This window comes from Salvelinus fontinalis, chromosome 12 (assembly GCF_029448725.1).
Source record: "Salvelinus fontinalis isolate EN_2023a chromosome 12, ASM2944872v1, whole genome shotgun sequence".
Classification (NCBI taxonomy): domain Eukaryota; kingdom Metazoa; phylum Chordata; class Actinopteri; order Salmoniformes; family Salmonidae; genus Salvelinus; species Salvelinus fontinalis.
The window spans coordinates 11,357,378-11,377,337 of record NC_074676.1 but is presented as its reverse complement, the minus strand read 5'-3'; the positions used below and the strand labels follow the sequence as shown (position 1 = coordinate 11,377,337).

General features: G+C 47.6%; 1 protein-coding gene across 1 annotated transcript in view; it reads right to left on the bottom strand.

Moving 5' to 3' along the window:
* Positions 1-19,960, bottom strand: part of LOC129867688 (cyclic nucleotide-gated cation channel beta-1-like) — a 34,589-nt gene extending 14,629 nt beyond the window's left edge. The window contains exons 1-13 of the mRNA XM_055941251.1: positions 19,868-19,960; positions 19,061-19,092; positions 18,789-18,894; positions 16,715-16,739; positions 16,500-16,584; positions 16,190-16,296; positions 15,413-15,467; positions 15,198-15,286; positions 11,621-11,963; positions 11,221-11,373; positions 10,920-10,979; positions 9,345-9,636; positions 9,179-9,215 (exon numbers count right to left, since the gene is read on the bottom strand). Of these exons, the coding sequence (XP_055797226.1) occupies positions 9,179-9,215; positions 9,345-9,636; positions 10,920-10,979; positions 11,221-11,373; positions 11,621-11,963; positions 15,198-15,286; positions 15,413-15,467; positions 16,190-16,296; positions 16,500-16,584; positions 16,715-16,739; positions 18,789-18,894; positions 19,061-19,092; positions 19,868-19,960 (1,477 nt within the window). The remainder of the gene's footprint in view (positions 1-9,178; positions 9,216-9,344; positions 9,637-10,919; positions 10,980-11,220; positions 11,374-11,620; positions 11,964-15,197; positions 15,287-15,412; positions 15,468-16,189; positions 16,297-16,499; positions 16,585-16,714; positions 16,740-18,788; positions 18,895-19,060; positions 19,093-19,867) is intronic.

Below are 19,960 nucleotides of genomic sequence, written 5' to 3'. Positions count from 1 at the left end.
CATCTCCAGGTCAGGATTCTGCTGCTGCTGCTTAGGCATCCTGAGGCATAAGGCTGTTCAGGCGGTTCTGCACGTTGGTGTAGGATTGTCCCGCTCGCTGAGGTAAGTTGTATATCTGGCTGGGGATATTGGCCAGGGTTTGGGGTAAGTTTGATAACTGCTGGGTTAGGTTGGTGGGTAGACCGGGTAACTCCTGAGTTATTTGAACTTGGAGCTGCTGGGGAAGTTGGGACATCATTTGGGGCAGTTGAGAGATCTGTTGTGGCAGTTGGGAAACACGCTCGGACATTTGGGTGAAAGGCCGAGTGTACTGGGAGAGCTCTTGGGCAAGTTCTGGGGGGAGAGAGGGCACTAGCTGGGTGACCTGGGAGGTAAACTGGGAGAGATTGGTGGGGAGCTGGGGCATAGGGGGAAGTTTAGGAGGGGTGATGTTGTGCTCTTTCAGCAGGTTGTTGAAGCTGTCGAGGCACGCAGGCGCGTGGGGAACACGCATGAGACAGCTCTTTACTGCATCACAGCTGGCAGGGACTGGGAGGAGAGCACAATACCGTCAGTCAGGCACTAGACAACACTCATCCTAATTAGGGCCGGCCCTGGGAAAAATCAACATAAGCGGTCACTTAGGGCCCGGCCGCTAGGGGGCCCCCGCACCCCTCCTCAAAAAATATATATAAACAGTCAGGTCCATGATTATTGTCACCCTTATTTATATTTAAAAAATAAATAATACAAAAACCGGCAACCAGATTTTTGTCTAAAATGTCCTGTTACTGGGTAAACTTGACCTTAAGAAGGGCGCCAGGACCAGTGGAAGCAAAATAACTCCATAACATCAAAGGTCCACCACCATATTTTACAGTACGTATGAGTTATTTTCTGCATATGCATCTTTCTTTCCACGCAAAACCCACCACTGGTGTGCGTGGTCAAAGAGCTCTACTTTCATGTCAGCTGACCATGGTCAGATGGTTATGAAAATAGAGGTCTTTGACACACACACCAATGGTGGGTTCTGCATCGAAAGAACTATACAGATCAGTACATACACACAATATCTAGGTCTAATACATAGTACAGTGCAAATTTCAATTCAATATATATAAAATGGCTGTGTCTCTTCACAGTCCCCTTTGTGCAGTAAGGTGTTCTTTTATCTGTTTTTTTAAACTGGTTTTATTGCTAGCTTGAGTTACCTGGGGTGGCAGAGAGTTCCATGTAGTCATGGCTCTATTTAATACTGTGTGTTTCCCAGCCTCTGTTCTGGACCTGGGGACTGTGAAGAGACCTCTGGTTGCATGTGTTGTACCGATGAGTGTCTGAACTGTGTGCCAACTGCTTGAACAGACAGGTCGGTACCTTCAACAATTCAACACCTTGCACAAAGACCAATAGCGATGCAGTCAATCTCTCCTCAACTTTGCGCCAGGAGAGACTGACATGCATGTTACTGACACTTTCCCTCCGTGTACATCTAAGTGCTATACGTGCTGCTTTGTTCTGGAACAACTGCAATTTACTTATGCCCTTCTTTGCCGCACATGACCACACAGCTGGGCAGTAGTCCAGGTCCGACCAAACTAGAGCCTGTAGACCCTGTCTAGTCGACTGAGACGTCAAGAAGACAGAGAAACGCCCTATCATGGACCGGCTTCTTCCCATGTTAGCAACCATTGAGTCTGTACAGTATGTTTTGACATTTCCCCCTCTTCTCTGCGCGGTCTCGACTTGCTGCCCATACGAGAGCTTCGGTAGAGAATGTGTGATCAACAAACGGTATGAGTTTAGATACAGATATTTTAAAACAGAGTTGGTCCCCGTTAAGATACGTTTATGTGATAATGCCCGAGAAGCTGGTGTTTGGAGGATATATTGGCACGGGTGTTGTTAGGCCCTCGGCTTCGAGGGCATTATCACTTTTATACAACCAACATATTGTAACGACCCGGTATTGTGTTCTGTGTTTGTGGGTGTGTTATTGTTCTCATGGCTACTAGCAGGGGTTGAATATGTCAGGACAGATGGAAAGGTTGGGGGGGTATGATGGGTAATACCGCGGGATTTGGAAATGCATAAATAGGGATTACTGTCTCATTGTTCTCTCTCTTCTGTTCGTGCCTTGATCTGTTCCGATGAGAGTGACTCTTGACCCGACAGGGTAACATTGTGTACGTTCGGCATTTAGCGGCGTGGGTTGTGGCCGGAACAATAGCCCAGTTTATGAATAAACCTGTGTTCTGACCTGCACACCTAGAGTCCGTCTCTTTTCCCTTTATGACCCAGCCGGGTCATTACATTGGTGTCAGAAGTGCTTTCGAACTACGGGATCGTGACTAGGCGAGTTAGCTGTTCAGTATAGGCCGGGTTGGCTTTAGCGTGACTCGCATCTACGGTCATGTCGCTTGGGGCGAGGCGGAAAATTAAGGAAGAGTCGGACAAAGTGTCCGTTGTGGGCTCGGGGGTACCCGGTCGGGAGGGTCAGGCGGCGACTGCCGTAGGGAAGCTGGAGAGCCACATGGCGGGAGTTAAATTGTCAGTCAGCAAGATGGCAGAACTGGCGGGTTTTCCTTCGCATCGCTCGAGAGCTGACGTCACGGCGACGGGGATATCGACGTCACCGGGTGCGGAAATGGCTGGGCCTGCTAAGGTAAACAGAGATGGCGGCGACCTATTGCCATTAGCCACGGTAGCGGCTAAACTACCAAAGTTCAATGGACAAGGTAAATGGGAAGTTTTTTTCACTCAATTCGAGTTGTTGGCTAGAGCCGGGAGGTGGTCTGACGAGACGAAAGCGTTACAGCTTGCCCTGAGCCTGGCGGAGGAGGCGTCGGAATGCCTGCTAACGCTAGCCCCGGGCGATAGGGGCGACTACGGTGCGCTAGTGGAGGCATTGGGGGGCCGTTTCGGCAGCGACGCGCAGCCCAACATGCTGCGTATTGAACTGTGTAACAAAAAGAGACTTCAGGGGGAATCATTAAAGGCGTTGGCAAGTGGTATTCTGAGCCTGACCAGGCGGGCTTATGCAACTATGCCGATTGGGGTGCAAGACGAGCTGGCACGGGACAGTTTTATTAGAGCGCTCTCTTCCACCGAACTGGGTAAGCATGTTCAGATGGCGGACCCACCATCTCTGCAGGCTGCAGTGGAGATAGCCAGGAAGAGGGAGCTGATCTGGGGTGAGGGAGTGAGAGTGGAAGTCACCAGTCAACCAGAGGTGAGAGCAGCGGTGGCTGGGGTGCCAGGGGTCACAAAGCCAGAGTGGGTTGACGAGTTGGGCGGGCTGGTCAAGACTGCTTCGCTTGTCATGGAGAGGGGCTCAAGGCAACGTCGCAGTGTCAGCTCAACTCCTATTGTCTGCTGGGGTTGTGGCCAACCTGGCCACATTCAGCGGGAGTGTGGCAGATTCCCCCGTCACCAGGGAAACGACAACGGGTTCTCGCGCAGGGGGCAGCGCGGATCCACCCCCCCGCCCCCGAACCCACTGTAAGCAAAGGAGGTACCCAGCAGCGCAGACAAGAGGGTGGGGTCCTGCTCCCCCAGGGTGTAGCTGCCGCCGTGTTTCCTAGTCCGGTAGTTGTGGTGGGACGTACCACCGTTGGGGACTTCTGCAATGTCGTCGTCAAGGTAGAGGGGGTGGAATGTTTGGCCCTGGTCGACACGGGCTCTACAGTAACCCTGGTGAGACCAGACATACTACCTGTTGGGGTGCGGGTGGAGCCGACCCATGTCCAGCTACGGACTGTCACGGGGGAGCTAGCCCCCATGTTAGGGAAGTGTCAGCTATCTGTGACTGTGGGGGGGAGAACTGTGGGGTGTCCGGTGTGGGTAGCAGCGGTGCAGGACCCCTGTATACTGGGAATGGACTTTTTGAAAAACTGTGGGGCTCAGTTGGACTTAGCGTCAGGTACTTTGAGGCTGTCGGGGGGGCCCACAGTGGGAATGTCGCCTTCGGGAGGGCCAGCAGGGGGCAGGGCTGTTCCTCCGTCTTCCTCCAAGCTTGCAGAAACTCCACCGGTCATCCCGGCTGCTCCCTTGGTCGTTGTGCCATCCCAGCAGCTGTCTCCGGCGGCGACGGCCTTCACTCCCCATCATGGTGCAAGCACAGGCAGCCCAGTAGCCCAAAACACACTGGCCCCTTCAACCCATCAGCCCGACGGGGGGAAGGAGGAAGCTATCGACGCCGTCGAGGCTGTGTGGCTGAAGAACTGTCAGGGTCTGGATGAGGGACAACAGAGACAGTTAAAGCAGCTGCTGTTGGACTTTAAAGATAGCTTCGCTTGGGGGGAAGATGAGGTAGGACAAACGCACCTAGTTCAGCACGAAATAGACACTGGGGACGCCCGACCCATTAAAATTCGGCCCCGTCGTATTCCCCTTGCCAGGAGGGAAGCAGCAGACACAGCTATTGTTGACATGTTGCGGGCTGATTTCATTGAGCCATCAGATAGCCCATGGTCCGCGCCGGTCGTCATGGTGCCTAAGAAAGGGGGTAAACTTAGGTTTTGTGTTGACTACAGGGGCCTAAATTCTGTCACCACTAAAGACTCTTATCCCCTACCGAGGATTGATGAGTCGCTAGACCACGTGAGAGGGTCCTCGTGGTTCTCCTCCCTTGATCTGCGCAGTGGCTACTGGCAGGTGCCCCTCTCGCCAGGGGCACGTGAAAAAACGGCCTTCTCCACAGATAGGGGCCATTGGCAGTTCAAGGTGCTGTGCTTCGGGCTCTGTAATGCTCCTGCCACCTTTGAGAGGCTCATGGACAGAGTGCTGGCGGGGGTTCCGAGAGACGAGTGTGTTGTGTACCTAGACGACATATTGGTGCACGGCACATCGTTTGAGGGGGCACTGGGGGCAATTAGGCGAGTGTTGGAGAGAATCTCGGGGGCGGGGCTAAAATTACATCCGGGAAAGTGCCATTTCATGCAAAGGGAGGTGGCGTTCCTGGGGCATCAGCTGGGTGGTGAGGGCATCAGCACGATGCCAGACAAAGTAGAGGCTGTGAGGGGGTGGCCAGTTCCAGGGGGAAAAAAAGAGGTTAAGAGCTTCCTGGGACTGGCATCCTACTATCGTAGGTTTGTGAAGGGGTTTGCGGGGATAGCGGCTCCTTTGAACCAGCTACTCAAGGAGGACACTGTTTTTCAGTGGACCGAAGAGCACCAGCGGGCGTTTGAGGCCCTCAAACGGGCCCTGATGGAGGCCCCTGTCCTGGCCTCACCAGACCCGAACCGTCCGTTCATCCTGGACACCGACGCAAGCAATGAGGGGTTGGGGGCTGTGCTGGCTCAGCGGGGTCCTGATGGGGAACACGTAGTAGCTTATTACAGCAGGACTTTTGATAAGGCTGAAAAACGCTACTGCGTGACAAGGAGAGAGCTTTTGGCTGTCGTGGCAGCAGTACGCCATTTCAAGTACTACCTGGGGGGCCTGCCGTTTGTGGTCCGGACGGATCACTCCGCCCTGCAGTGGCTTCTCTCCTTCAAAGAGCCAGAGGGTCAGATTGCCCGCTGGCTGGAGGAGCTACAACCCTACGACTTCCAGGTGGAGCACAGAGCCGGCCTTCGCCACAGCAATGCAGACGCCTTGTCCCGCCGCCCGTGTGCTGAGGATGGCTGTGGGTACTGCGCCAAACGGGTGGAGCGAGAGAGAGAACTGTGCAGGGAGGAGGGAGTCACCGCCACGGTGAGTCAGCTGAGTGTGACAGAGTGCCGGGAGCTTGAGGCTGTGGACGTTGGGGAGTGGAGGCGTCGCCAGGAGGAGGACGCAGAGCTGCGTCCTGTGCTGCGGTGGGTGGAAGAGAGAAGACGACCGCCGTGGGGGGAAGTAGCCCCTCTATCACCAGTCACCAAAGGACTGTGGGCTAAATTCACAGTCCTTAGAGTGGCTGAGGGAGTGCTCCAGAGGGGGTGGAAAAAGCCAGCGACTGGAGAAATTACGTGGCAGGTAGTGGTGCCCAAAAGGCTGCAGGGGAGCGTGTTACAGCAGCTTCATGGGGGAGTAGGCGCAGGGCATTTTGGGGTCTCCAAAACGTTAAAGCGCATGCGTAAAGGCTTCTATTGGGCAAGGCACAGGAGGGATGTTGAGGACTTTTGTAGGCAGTGCGACGAGTGTGCTGCTAAAAAAGGACCTCCAGGTCAGTCACACGCCCTCCTACAACAATTCCCAGTAGGGGAGCCCATGGAGAGACTGGGGGTAGACATAGTAGGGCCGTTTCCAATCACAGACAGCGGTAACAGGTGGATTCTAACCGCCATGGACTACTTCACCAAGTGGCCGGAGGCTTACGCTCTCCCAGACCAGGAGGCGGGGACAATAGCTGATGCGTTGGTGGGGGGAATAATCAGTCGGTTTGGGGTGCCACAGTCTATTCACAGCGACCAGGGAAGAAACTTCGAGTCACGGGTGTTCTCAGAGTTGTGTAGACGGTTGGGCGCGGAGAAGACGCGCACTACTCCGCTTCACCCGCAGAGCGATGGGTTGGTGGAAAGATTTAACAGAACATTAGCACAGCAGCTGGCCATCGTTACCTCAAAACACCAGAGAGATTGGGACACCCACTTACCGTTTATTCTTATGGCGTGTAGGTCGGCTGTTCAAGAATCGACTGCGTGCTCCCCAGCACTACTAATGTTAGGTCGTGAGTTGCGCACCCCAGCCGAACTAACGTTTGGCCACCCTCCTGATAATGACGACGGGGTTTTGCCTGGCCCGAACTATGTGTGTCGTCTGCAGAACCGGTTAGAAGCGGCTCACACCTTCGCAAGAGAGCAACTCGAAAACGCAGGGGTGCGCCAAAAGCGCCACTACGACTCGCGCGCTAGGGGGAGGCACTTTGGAGCGGGAGAATGTGTGTGGCTTCACAACCCCACGCGCAAGAAGGGGCGGTGCCCAAAGCTGGACAGTGCATGGGTGGGGCCGTGTCTGGTGATAGAGAGAGTGGGGGAGGTGACGTACCGGGTGGAGGTTCCCCCACGGAGCAGGAAGGTGGTGGTCCACCGGGATCGATTGGCACCCTACAGAGGGAGGAAAACGGTAGGGAATGGGAGTGAGGGCTCTGATGTGAGCCCACGGGAACAGTCTAACGAGGAGACTCTAGCACAACCTGAGCCTGGGGAGGGGGCTGCTTCTTCGGAGGGCGCTGGAAATGACATTGGGGCAGAGGAGCGTTCTGGGGGGCCACCGCTGAGAGTCACGGGGAGGCCCAAGAGACTGATGCGACCTCCGGGTCGTTTTAAGGATTTTGTTGTGTAACCCTAGGGGCTAGGGTTTAGAAAGGGGGGGGCTATGTAACGACCCGGTATTGTGTTCTGTGTTTGTGGGTGTGTTATTGTTCTCATGGCTACTAGCAGGGGTTGAATATGTCAGGACAGATGGAAAGGTTGGGGGGGTATGATGGGTAATACCGCGGGATTTGGAAATGCATAAATAGGGATTACTGTCTCATTGTTCTCTCTCTTCTGTTCGTGCCTTGATCTGTTCCGATGAGAGTGACTCTTGACCCGACAGGGTAACATTGTGTACGTTCGGCATTTAGCGGCGTGGGTTGTGGCCGGAACAATAGCCCAGTTTATGAATAAACCTGTGTTCTGACCTGCACACCTAGAGTCCGTCTCTTTTCCCTTTATGACCCAGCCGGGTCATTACAATATTCAAATAATCATATTTTCATATTGTTTTTTTAATTTCGATGAATTTATTCATATTATTTCATCCTTCCACAATATATAGTCCCTCCAAAAATCTGGGGTTGCTAACCAAGCCGGCTGGTCGCTTGTTCTATTGGTTCGGTATGCCAGAGACACGACCTGGTTGTTCAGTCTTTTGTTCTGTATTTATGGAAGCAACCCAGTCATTCGTTCAAAATGTTCCATTGCCATACTGTCTGGCATCGTTCTTATCCCTTGCTTGCTAGCTAGCCAACTACGGCTAACAACAGTAGCTGCATTTGTTTAAGCTGTTTTCTAGTGACATTTATTTGCATACATCCATAACAATGAGCTAATGAGGCACGATTTCGCTGGCATAGAAATTGTGCTCTCTCGGAGGACACTGTTGTTCAGGGGAGCTAGCCAACAGCACAGCTAACACAATAACTGCAAACTAGCTGCACTTCGTTTCGTTGTACCTTTTTTCAATTGACATTTCTTTGTATAAGCTTATTCATGATTTCGCCTGGCTGAGAAACACTGCCTGCCTCTCTCTCTCGTCCCAACCCCTACTTGTTCATTGCTATGGGACAGTTGGAGATCCAATTTGAATATTGAAACAATGTTGCAAATATCGGAGAAGGTTGATACAAATCTCCGCTGTTGAAAACTAAATGTTAGTCTAAAATAAATGTGAGATAATGTCTAGAGGCTTTTTATAGTGGAGATCAACTTTATAACTTCCCTGCCTGGGATGATGAGACAGTGGATTGTGCAGTCAGATGGAACAGAGTAAATAGGCATTTTAACGTCATAAACTTAGCCGGTGGTAACTTGTGGAATAGACACCGGCTGGAATGCGCTTTTAACAAATCAGCATTCAGGATTAGTCCCACCCGTTGTATAATGATATTTAAACAGTTTCCACTCTTCATCTCCCCGTTATTCATTAGCTGATCTGCTATCTGTATAATCATCAACTCGATTTTGCCAAATATAGGAGATATCTCATTCGTTGAAGGAGCTTAGCAACTTTGATCAAAGATAGTTACTCTGTCATTACTAAATATCAGTTTAATTTACTCTGAAATCTTTACATAGTGGCGTAGTCAACTGTGCCACTCTTATTTGGGGAGAACCCTGGCATTGTGACTATATCTTGGTTTTAAACACTTTAAATAGGCACTTTGCTGTATTTCCCGGGACACTGGATAAATATGAATTATTCCCGGTATTGAAAATATTCATCCCTACACTGTGAGAGATCATGAATGCATGCACGCAACACGCACGCACACACACACACACACACACACACACACACACACACACACACACACACACACACACACACACACACACACACACACACACACACACACACACACACACGTGGTGGTGGTCAATGCATTATCCGCAGATAAAGGATTGGTCAGGTCCATCATGGGACTTGCAACTTTCAAACCAAGAAACACATTAAATTACAATATTCCCTTACAAACATAAACACAATCGTATTACAATGAACAAATATTTACCACCACAGCCACCCTCCTCTGCAGTCTCCCCCTCCTCCTGCAGAGACAGTAAGCAGAAAAGGGGAACAGAACAGCCATGAGTGACTGAACAACAGCAGGGAATAGCATTTACTGACAGGTACCACAGCTGCACAGGCCTCAGGAGAAACCATTACTGTGACTTTACCTTGGTAGTGGTGTCAGGTGCGGTTCCGTCCTCTGCCCCCTCTGCTTTCTGTGGTTGTTGGGTCACCGGTTCAGGTGCTACTTTGGCATCCTGGGCCTTTGGTTTAGGGTCAGGCTCTACTGTCTTGACTGGATCTGGTTCTGGGCTGGGAGGAGGGGATGGAGAGGCCCTCTGGGACTTTAGCTCTTCCTGGGGCTCTGGTTCAACGTCGGGTGATGCAGAGTCACGCTCTGACTGAGCGGCACTTTTTGCTGCATCCACTGGCTCCTCCTTAGCAGGACACACCTGACACCTACAGTACATGGGCAGTTAGGGCTACATCAGAGAAATATGCACACAGTGATATGAACACAACAGAATGTTTCTCCCTGATGATCATAATGCCTCCCCCTAAAACCATATTGCATAGGTAGAGCAACAACAAAACAGCTCACTTGCTAATGCTAGCCTACTAATACCCTGCATTATGTAATCAACCTAGCAACCAGTTCAGTATCCAATCAAGATAATTCCCTAGAAGAAATAAGTGTACAGTTTGGAATAAACAAAACATATTTTCAGACATTTAGTTTGTTGCCAGTAAACGGTTAGCAACAGGTACATAAGTGTTACATCTGGGTCAAAAACAATTCGCATAAAATGGACAAGGCAGCCTTGACAGGCTAATTAAAGTACTCACTTGGACACTCAAGATATTTCGAGTGCATTAGGTAATAGTATCCCTCCTAAGACGCATCTTTGCGACATGAACGAATATGTTAACTGCAAATGTTCTGCTGGGTTTAAAAGTTTTGCAATAGAGAGAGAATCGTCTCCCTCAATGGATTCACCCGAGACAAACCTGCGCCATCCTGTACCCGCGTCGAAGCGGAAAAATAGGAAGTGCGCTCAGTTACTAAGGCAACCGTCGAGAGGGGACCATTTTGGCAAGGGAAGCGATGTGGTTTCTATGAGGATGCGGATAAAATGACGCTAAGCGGGCATCCACAAGAGATTTGGAACGAGCCTGGACAAGAAATGTTCGATGTGAATGTGATTACACAAATTGTTGATGATAGGCTAGTTTGCAGTGGATTATGGCAGGGTTTCCCTAACTGGGTCATGAGCCCCCTGTGCACGTTTTGGTTTTTGCTCTAGCAAATACCTAAATAATATGACACAAAGCACTTTCTCAGGTCCTGCAGAGGAAAATACTTTACATTGGTGTAACAAGTTACCAACTGACAGTGCAAACACATAGCCTACTGTTGTTGTTTTTCACTCTGAGAAGCATTGAGGCAGCTAGTGAATTTCACAAAGGTACTGTAGAACCTTTATGGGCATATGCCCCTCTCTTTGTTCCGGTTATTCTTAAACCATCTTATTCTACACGCTTAGAAAAAAGGGTTCCAAAAGGGTTCTTCGGCTGTCCCCATATGAGAACCCTTTTTGGTTCCAGGTAGAACCCTTTTGGGTCACATGTAGAACCCTGAAAAGGCTTCTTCAAAGAGTTCTCCTATGATGACAGCTAAAGAACCCTTTTGGGTTCTAGATAGCACCTTTTTTTCTAAGAGCGTATGAGTGGGTATATCTTACTCTGTCATCTTATTCTTAGTGTGCTCCACCTCACTCTCCTCCTCCCGTAGCATGTGTAACCTGTTCAGGGCATGACATGAACACAGATAAGACAAACACAGTCCTACCTCCCCTCACATACGTGTACAGGCATATAGGGACTTCACATGTTTATGGCCAGTTGTCTCAAACCATGACCCCAATAAATGTTACATTTACTTCTATATAAGTCTAGGGCAGCAGGTGGTTGGAGCTAGCCTATGCATTCTCTCTGGAGTAGGCAGGGGACCCCGAGGAGGTTGAGGCCTGAGTGACAACTTACTCTGGGTCCTCGTCTTCTTCCAGAATGGCTTCCTGGCTGTGAATGGAAAGCTTGATTGATTGTGCCTCTTGCATCTGCCTGATGGCCGTCTCAGCTGTGTGTCTGGCCACCTCCTCCGCCATTCGCACCAAATCCACGCGCTCCTGGGTCATCCTGCAGAGATGTGCACGTTCTGGGATATTACTAGTATGTCATGTGTAGCACCCAAGTTAACTTTATTTAGCTAATTGTATTACTCCATCAGACTGGGGGAAAAAAAGAAAATCTGGTTAACCCTATGAGAAGATATGCAACTTTTGTTGGTTCACCATAACCCGACTGAATGTGTGAATTAGTGACTGTGTGTAGGCTGCTGTGATATTCTACATAAATATTTGATCTTGTCTGACTCCTTCCTTACCGTTCCTCCATGGTAGCCATAGCTACGCCCTCAGCTTCTCTCTTGATGCTCTCTATGAAGGGAGTCCACCTGCCCGTCTGAGTCTCAGCATCCTCCAGCGATGGTGTTGTAGACTCTGGCACATTTGGAAGAGTCTGTTCAGGCTCTTCTGGTTTCACTGGCTGTTTTGGCTGTGCTGGCTGTGACTGAGTCGTCTGTGTTGGCTGTGTCGTCTGTGCGGGCTTAAAAGGCTGTGGTGGTTCTGACTGCATAGCCTTGGATGGCACTTCCTGATTCAGATCCTTCAAGTCTGCTTCTACTACTTCCTCCAGAACCAGGTCCACTGCTTTGGGTTGTTTAGAGACTGTGGGACAAGCAGCCACACAGTAGGTCACTGTCTTTGTCTGGACATGACACGGCACCCAGAGTCAACATGTTAATGTGAAGATTCAGTTGTGTTCGAGGTGTACCATTTGAATTGAGGGAAATATTTGAAATCCACAATTAAAATATGACATCCTCTTATTTTATTTTCCATTTAAAAGCAATACGCCCAAAGGAATAGTGTGCAAAATGTTTTGTTGAATTTCATATCATCAATCTCTTAACATAACACATAATATTTCATATGACATCTTTATTATTTTTTAAATAATATTTCACATGTTTTTATACTGTCAGCCATACTGTTCAGACATTATGTCATAATTTATAATCTATTTTATAATAACTTGATTGCCTTGACTGTGTTTGTCAAATCCTCTTTGGTGGATTTCACTCAAGTAAATTCAATCAAATCAAAATAAATAACATGACAACCTTAGGCCACATAGTTCAAGGCGATGAGAATAGGTCACAAGGGCAAAACATGTCGTTTTTTTATGTGCGCTTTTTTAGTGTCATAAAATAATCTCTCGTGGCTTAAGTTTTTGATGTGCAATTATGCCACAAGCATACAATACAAGATGGTAGTTTAATATGGTATCTTTCATGTACATAAACTATTAGTATCAATGTTGCCTGATAGCTCTATGTGTCTGTATGTATTTTCTAATATAATCTCTTAATGCATCCAAATTATTGCAAAGATTACTTCAATGAAGACAAGACCCATTTCTTGCTACATATCGACAAGAGTTGAATAACTGACATCAACAGACAAACAGTTAATTTTAATAAACTGACATACACTGACTATATACATTTAAAATCAAACAAAAATATCTACAAATCCAAAAAGAAAGGGGAGTTCAATTTCTTTTGAAGCAATGTCTCACAGCTACCGGGTTGATCAGTTGAGCTGTATAAATGTCCACAATCATCTATGTCAGTAGGAGAAGATGGACTGAGTTAGGTTCTGTCTGAAACAGAGCAGTGGAAGATGGACTGAGTTAGGGTCTGTCTGAAACGGACCAACAGAAGATGGACTGAGTTAGGGTCTGTCTCAAACAGAGCAGCAGAAGATGGACTGAGTTAGGGTCTGTCTGAAACAGACCAACAGAAGATGGACTGAGTTAGGGTCTGTCTGAAAGACCAGCAGAAGATGGACTGAGTTAGGGTCTGTCTGAAACAGAGCAGCAGAAGATGGACTGAGTTAGGGTCTGTCTGAAACAGACCAACAGAAGATTGATTGAGTTAGGATCTGTCTGAAAAACCAGCAGAAAATGGACTGAGTTAGGGTCTGTCTCAAACAGAGCAGCAGAAGATGGACTGAGTTAGGGTCTGTCTGAAACAGACCAACAGAAGATGGACTGAGTTAGGGTCTGTCTGAAAGACCAGCAGAAAATGGACTGAGTTAGGGTCTGTCTGAAAGACCAACAGAAGATGGACTGAGTTAGGGTCTGTCTGAAACACACCAACAGAAGATGGATTGAGTTAGGATCTGTCTGAAAAACCAACAGAAGATGGACTGAGTTAGGGTCTGTCTGAAAGACCAACAGAAGATGGACTGAGTTAGGGTCTGTCTGAAACAGACCAACAGAAGATGGATTGAGTTAGGATCTGTCTGAAAAACCAGCAGAAAATGGACTGAGTTAGGGTCTGTCTGAAACAGAGCAACAGAATATGGACTGAGTTAGGTTCTGTCTGAAACAGACCAACAGAAGACGGACTGAGTTAGGGTCTGTCTGAAACAGACCAACAGAAGATGGACTGAGTTAGGGTCTGTCTGAAACAGACCAACAGAAGATGGACTGAGTTAGGGTCTGTCTGAAACGGACCAACAGAAGACGGACTGAGTTAGGATCTGTCTGAAACAGACCAACAGAAGACGGACTGAGTTAGGATCTGTCTGAAACAGACTAACATAAGATGGACTGAGTTAGGATCTGTCTGAAACCGACCAACAGAAGATGGACTGAGTTAGGATCTGTCTGAAACAAACCAACAGAAGAAGAGGGTTACGGTCTCTTCAGTTCTTTAACACTTAGTAAAAAAGACAATTAAATAAATGAAATAGAATGTGGGTCTATTAGCCTCCCGGGTGGCGCAGTGGTCTAGGGCACTGCATCGCAGTGCTAACTGCGCCACCAGAGTCTCTGGGTTCGCGCCCAGGCTCTGTCGCAGCCGGCCGCGACCGGGAGGTCCGTGGGGCGACGCACAATTGGGCTAGCGTCGTCCGGGTTAGGGTGGGTTTGGCCGGTAGGGATATCCTTGTCTCATCGCGCTCCAGCGACTCCTGCGGCGGGCCGGGCGCAGTGTGCGGTAACCAAGGGGGACAGGTACACGGTGTTTCCTCCGACACATTGGTGCGGCTGGCTTCCGGGTTGGAGGCACGCTGTGTTAAAGAAGCAGTGTGGCTAGGTTGGGTTGTGCTTCGGAGGACGCATGGCTTTCGACCTTCGTCTCTCCCGAGCCCGTACGGGAGTTGTAGCGATGAGACAAGATAGTAATTACTAGCGATTGGATACCACGAAAATTGGGGAGAAAAGGGGATAAAAAAAAAAATTAGAATGTGGGTCTATTGGGCCTCCCGGGTGGCGCAGTGGTCTAGGGCACTGCATCGCAGCGCTAGCTGCGCCACCAGAGTTTCTGGGTTCGCGCCCAGGCTCTGTCGCAGCCGGCCGCGACCGGGAGGTCCGTGGGGCGACACACAATTGGCCTAGCGTCGTCCGGGTTAGGGAGGGTTTGGCCGGTAGGGATATCCTTGTCTCATCGCGCTCCAGCAACTCCTGTGGCGGGCCGGGCGCAGTGCGCGCTAACCAAGGGGGCCAGGTGCACAGTGTTTCCTCTGACACATTGGTGCGGCTGGCTTCCGGGTTGGAGGCGTTCTGTGTTAAGAAGCAGTGCGGCTTGGTTGGGTTGTGCTTCGGAGGACGCATGGCTTTCGACCTTCGTCTCTCCCGAGCCCGTACGGGAGTTGTAGCGATGAGACAAGATAGTAATTACTAGCGATTGGATACCACGAAAATTGGGGAGAAAAAGGGGTAATTTTTTTTTTTTAAAGAATGTGAGTCTATTATGTGATTTAAGACCTGATTTTATTTTGAACATCATTAGCATTTTCCATCCATTGTCCATCATTTTATTTTGAACATCATTGGGACATCATTCTGAAGGGAAGAGAAATGTAAAAAAATAAATAATAATAAACACTTACCATTCTGCACAACTTCAACGTCATCTCTTGATCTCGCGACAGGCTGTGGCATCTTGAGGCCGAGGCCCGTCACAAACCAGCCCACGACACTGTGGTACACAGAGAAACACCTTACTAACGGGCCAAAAGGAACACAGAAACTTACAAACTGACACATACAGACAGCTGAGCCTACATTGTGACATTGTGACATAGCGCCCTCGGTTGAAACTTACTTGGAGTTTTGTGAGTCCTCGTCACCTTTGAGAGACTCAGGAGGTGGCGACAAAACTGAGAGGAAAGGAGAAGACAGGTGTACAACAGTAGCATAGATGTACAGCTAGTAGATCTAGACTATAAGGACCAGTTTCCTGGACACAGATAAAGCCTAGTCCAGGACTAGAAAGTTATTTCAATTGAGATCCTCCCCTGAGTATGCTTCTTAGTCCAGGACTAGGCTTAATCTACACTGAGTGGACAAAACATTAGGAACACCTGCTCGTTCCATGACATAGATTGTAAGCTATGATCCCTTATTGATGTCACTTGTTAAATACACTTCCATCAGTGTAGATGAAGGGGAGGAGACAGGTTAAAGAAGGATTTTTAAGCCTTGAGACATGGATTGTGTACGGGTGCCATTCAGAGGGTGATTGGGCCAGACAAAAGAAAAAGTGCCTTTAAACAAATGGGGTATGGTAGTAGGTGCCAGGCGCACCGGTTTGAGTGTGTCATAAACTGCAACACTGCGTTTCCTGTGTTTATCAAGAATGATCCACCACCCAAAGGACATCCAGCCAACTTGACCCAACTGAGGGAAACATTGGAGTCAACATGGGCCAGGATCCCCTGTGGGACCCTTTCGACACCTTGTAGAGTCCGTGCCCCGACGAATCGAGGCTGTTCTGAGTGCAAAAGGGGGTGCAACTCAATATTAGGAAGGCGTTCCTAATGTTTCTACAATCAGCGTATGTCCAGGTAACCGGCCTCAAACATTTAAACTCTGGCTGTACCTTTGTCAAGAGATGACCTCTTGCTCTGGGCCTTACTCTGGGCCTCTACGTAACCTGCAGGGAGCATCACAGGCTGAGGAATAACATTCTTAATCCAGTTAACCACTCTGCAACGCAAGACAGACAGGGAGGAAGAAAGAGAGGGGGGGTAGAGAGAGAGGAGGGGGGGTGGGAGAGGATTAGGATTAAGACAAGCTTTGTCAGCAAGTAAAGGTTGGATTTGGCTGTGGAGATGTGTCTGTTCAGTGAGGTAAGGATGGAAGGCAAGGTGGGAGGGGGTGGGGGGGAGGGAGGTCTCTGTGTGACTCACTTGAGGGGGAACTGTGGTACCCGATCCTCTTCCTCATCGTCTGAAAAGATCTCCACCACAGGTATGTGTGGGAGGGGCTCTGCGTCTAGACAGACAATAGACCCCATCAATAACCGGTTATAAGTAATCAACAATGAGTCAAAGAAGTTACAACTTTTGTGACATACCAGTACACAAAAAAATGGGATTGCTGTGTGACAAATGTAAACATATACCTGGCACATCTTTCATGTTATAAACCTGAAAAAAAGAAGCCAGAGTCACAAACTTTCATTTTTACAATGAAGGTTATATGGAATATTTACCATATTACTGTTTTGATCATTTTATGGTGTGTTATTACATTATAATAGTTTAAAATGCTCCTCTGATGTCCAGTTATGTATGGCAGGGTGTTGTTTTAAAGGAATTAGGAATCTACTGATATAATTGTACCCATATCTGTACCTATGAATTTGAAACTTTCTTTAACCACAGGATCTGGAATATGTGAATTGTGTGCAACTTATAAGAAGGTGGAAAAGAATGCTGCTCAAATGTTCAGAATAATGTTTTCGTGTCATAATCATTAGCAATGTATCCTATTGCACGTGTCTGTAAGATAAGGAGTAGATTTCATCAATCATTGATATCATTTGTCCACAACTTCACCATTTCTATTCTATCCTTGAATCCTTAAAATACATTTTTGAACGCATGTGAAGCTTTAGAGCAAATGCTATGGTGGATTGATTGCAGACTACTGATTGTACGACTACTCAGACTATTCAGGGGGTAGATGGGTGTCCGGCCCAGATACAGCCTGTTATTTAGCTGTACTTACACATGGCTCTGCGATATACTCTTCGTGCGTCTTAAGTACATAAAGGAACATAAAGTAAGAAAAACTTGTTACGGGGATTAGAAAAAGAAACTCCAGCAAAATGGCATTTTTGTTATGTCAGATATGAATAATCAGCATGTCAGATATGAATAATCAGCACCCCCCAAGCTAATGTCTGAAAGCTGAACAAGAATATAATTGAAACTACAGCAGGCGGACCTCGGGAGAGCCTGGGAAGCCATAACCACTCAGTTTTAAGAGGGCTCGATGCTTTTAAAACTAACAGCAGGCCTACTGTATAAGAAATAGTTAAATGGAGTAGACACTTATGAGATAATGGTGAGAGGAAGTCGGTAATGTCTTAACACCATGGATCTCATAACAGATTATTACATTTCTAAACCTCTCTTGTGGTATTACGTTGCTTTCGCGTCTCATTCACAGCTCTCTGAAAGCCCTGTGACACCATTGGCTTTGATTAAGCTAGTTATTCAAAATCCTGTTACATCATTATAGACCATCGCCGGTTATTCATCAAGCGGGGAGCAGAATTGTTTTACAAAAGTGATTTTAAGTGAGAATATCGCGTTATCATGGGGAGCTAAGATTTTAATGTAGCGTCATTACTAGGCATGTAGTAATTATGTTTTAAAAGTTATTATATTGTTTAAAAGCTATTATGAGGCAACCTGACAAAAATGATGTTTTAAATTTATGTTTAATCTAGGAATAAAGTATATATTTATTTTTTTCACCTTTATTTAACCAGGTAGGCCAGTTGAGAACAAGTTCTCATTTACAACTGCGACCTGGCCAAGATAAAGCAAAGCAGTGCGACAAAAACAACAACACAGAAATACACATAATAACACAATAGAAAAAATCTATGTACAGTGTGTGCAAATGTAGAAGAGTAGGGAGGTAAGGCAATAGATAGACCATAGAGACGAAATAATTACAATTTAGCATTAACACTGGAGTGATAGATGTGCAGATGATGATGTGCAAGTAGAGCTACTGGGGTGCAAAAGAGCAAGAAGATAAATAACAATATGGGGATGAGGTAGTTGGGTGTGCTATTTACAGATTGGTTGTGTACAGGTACAGTGATCGGTAAGCTGCTCTGACAGCTGATGCTTAAAGTTAGAGAGGGAGATATGTCTCCAGCTTCAGTGATTTTTACAACTCGTTCCAGTCATTGGCAGCAGAGAACTAGAAGGAAAGGCGGCCAAAGTAAGTGTTGGCTTTGGGGATGACCAGTGAAATATACCTGATGGAGCGTGTGCTACGGGTGAGTGTTGCTGAGGTGACCATTGAGCTGAGATAAGGCGGGGCTTTACCTAGCAAAGACTTATAGATGACCTGGAGCCAGTGGACCTGGAGCACCACGTGCTCTCCTGAAGAAATACATCTACAATCTACTTCCACAGAAACCGTGACATGGTGACATGATAGTGTCAACTCACCTCTGTCTCCTCCTCCTCCTCCTCTCGAATATCCTCTCTGTACTTGTCATCCGGCTGAGGCACCACTTTGCTCAGTCCCTCTGCTATCCACTTAATCATCCCATTCCTGTTGGAAGTAGGAATCGTCAGACAATTAATAGAGCTATCAAACTTTTTTGAAAAAGATGATATATTTCCACATTTCAACATACGTTGAAGTAATTAATATACAGCAACAAAAATGTCAACAGAATCAACAAAACCAACACTTCAAAAAAGTCCTCTATTTGTACCTTTCGTCCTCTCTTTGTACCTCCTGCAGTGACTGATGGATGGAAGCAGAAAGTGGAGGGATAGAATTAGAGAAACATAGAATCACATATTAACCCTTTATACAGCTTAAAAAAGACCTACACTGACTCAATTACAGACGGGTTGATTGATACAGGTAGTGTTTGGTACAGTCTAACATTCACCCTGGATACAGAGTTGGATCTGCTGAGGTTAGGGGTGCCTGTTGGTTGAGGCAGAGCACTGGTGAAGCCATTGGAGAGCCAGGTCATCACTCCACTCTGACTCTGACTCTGAATACTGAGAGAGAGAGAGAGAGAGAGAGAGAGAGAGAGAGAGATCATCATCACCGTCATGGCAAAAAGTCTGTATGCAAGCAGACCAGACTGCTCACAGGTCAAATTTTACACACATACCCATTGTCCTCTGAAATATCCTCTTCCTTCTGTTTGGGTGGTTTTGCATTGACTGTTGAGATTCACGTACATAAAACAGAAGCGAAGAAGAGGGTTAACAAATTGAATAGGCATTTATAAAACACACGGATTCACAGTTGTTTCATTGTTTTACAAAGCTATGATACACTGTTTGAAGAACAGAGGCATTACCTTCTTTTTTGACTTCATCTTTAGACACTTTTCGCTTTTGGAGAGAAAGATGGAGAGAGACAATCAGGTAATGTGAAGAGGACAAGTCATAAATAATATATATTTTTTATCATTTTTAAAATATTTTTGGTAATATCTTGTGAGGTGATCAGGTATACAGGTGAGTTGATTTGTGAGCAGGTGTGATTAGTGTGTTCTTACTGGTGATGCAGGTGGGGGATTGGCTGTCTCCTGTCCCAGAGAGCCAGGGGCGTCAGGGGGCTGAGGAACCACTTTCACCACCCAGTTAAACAT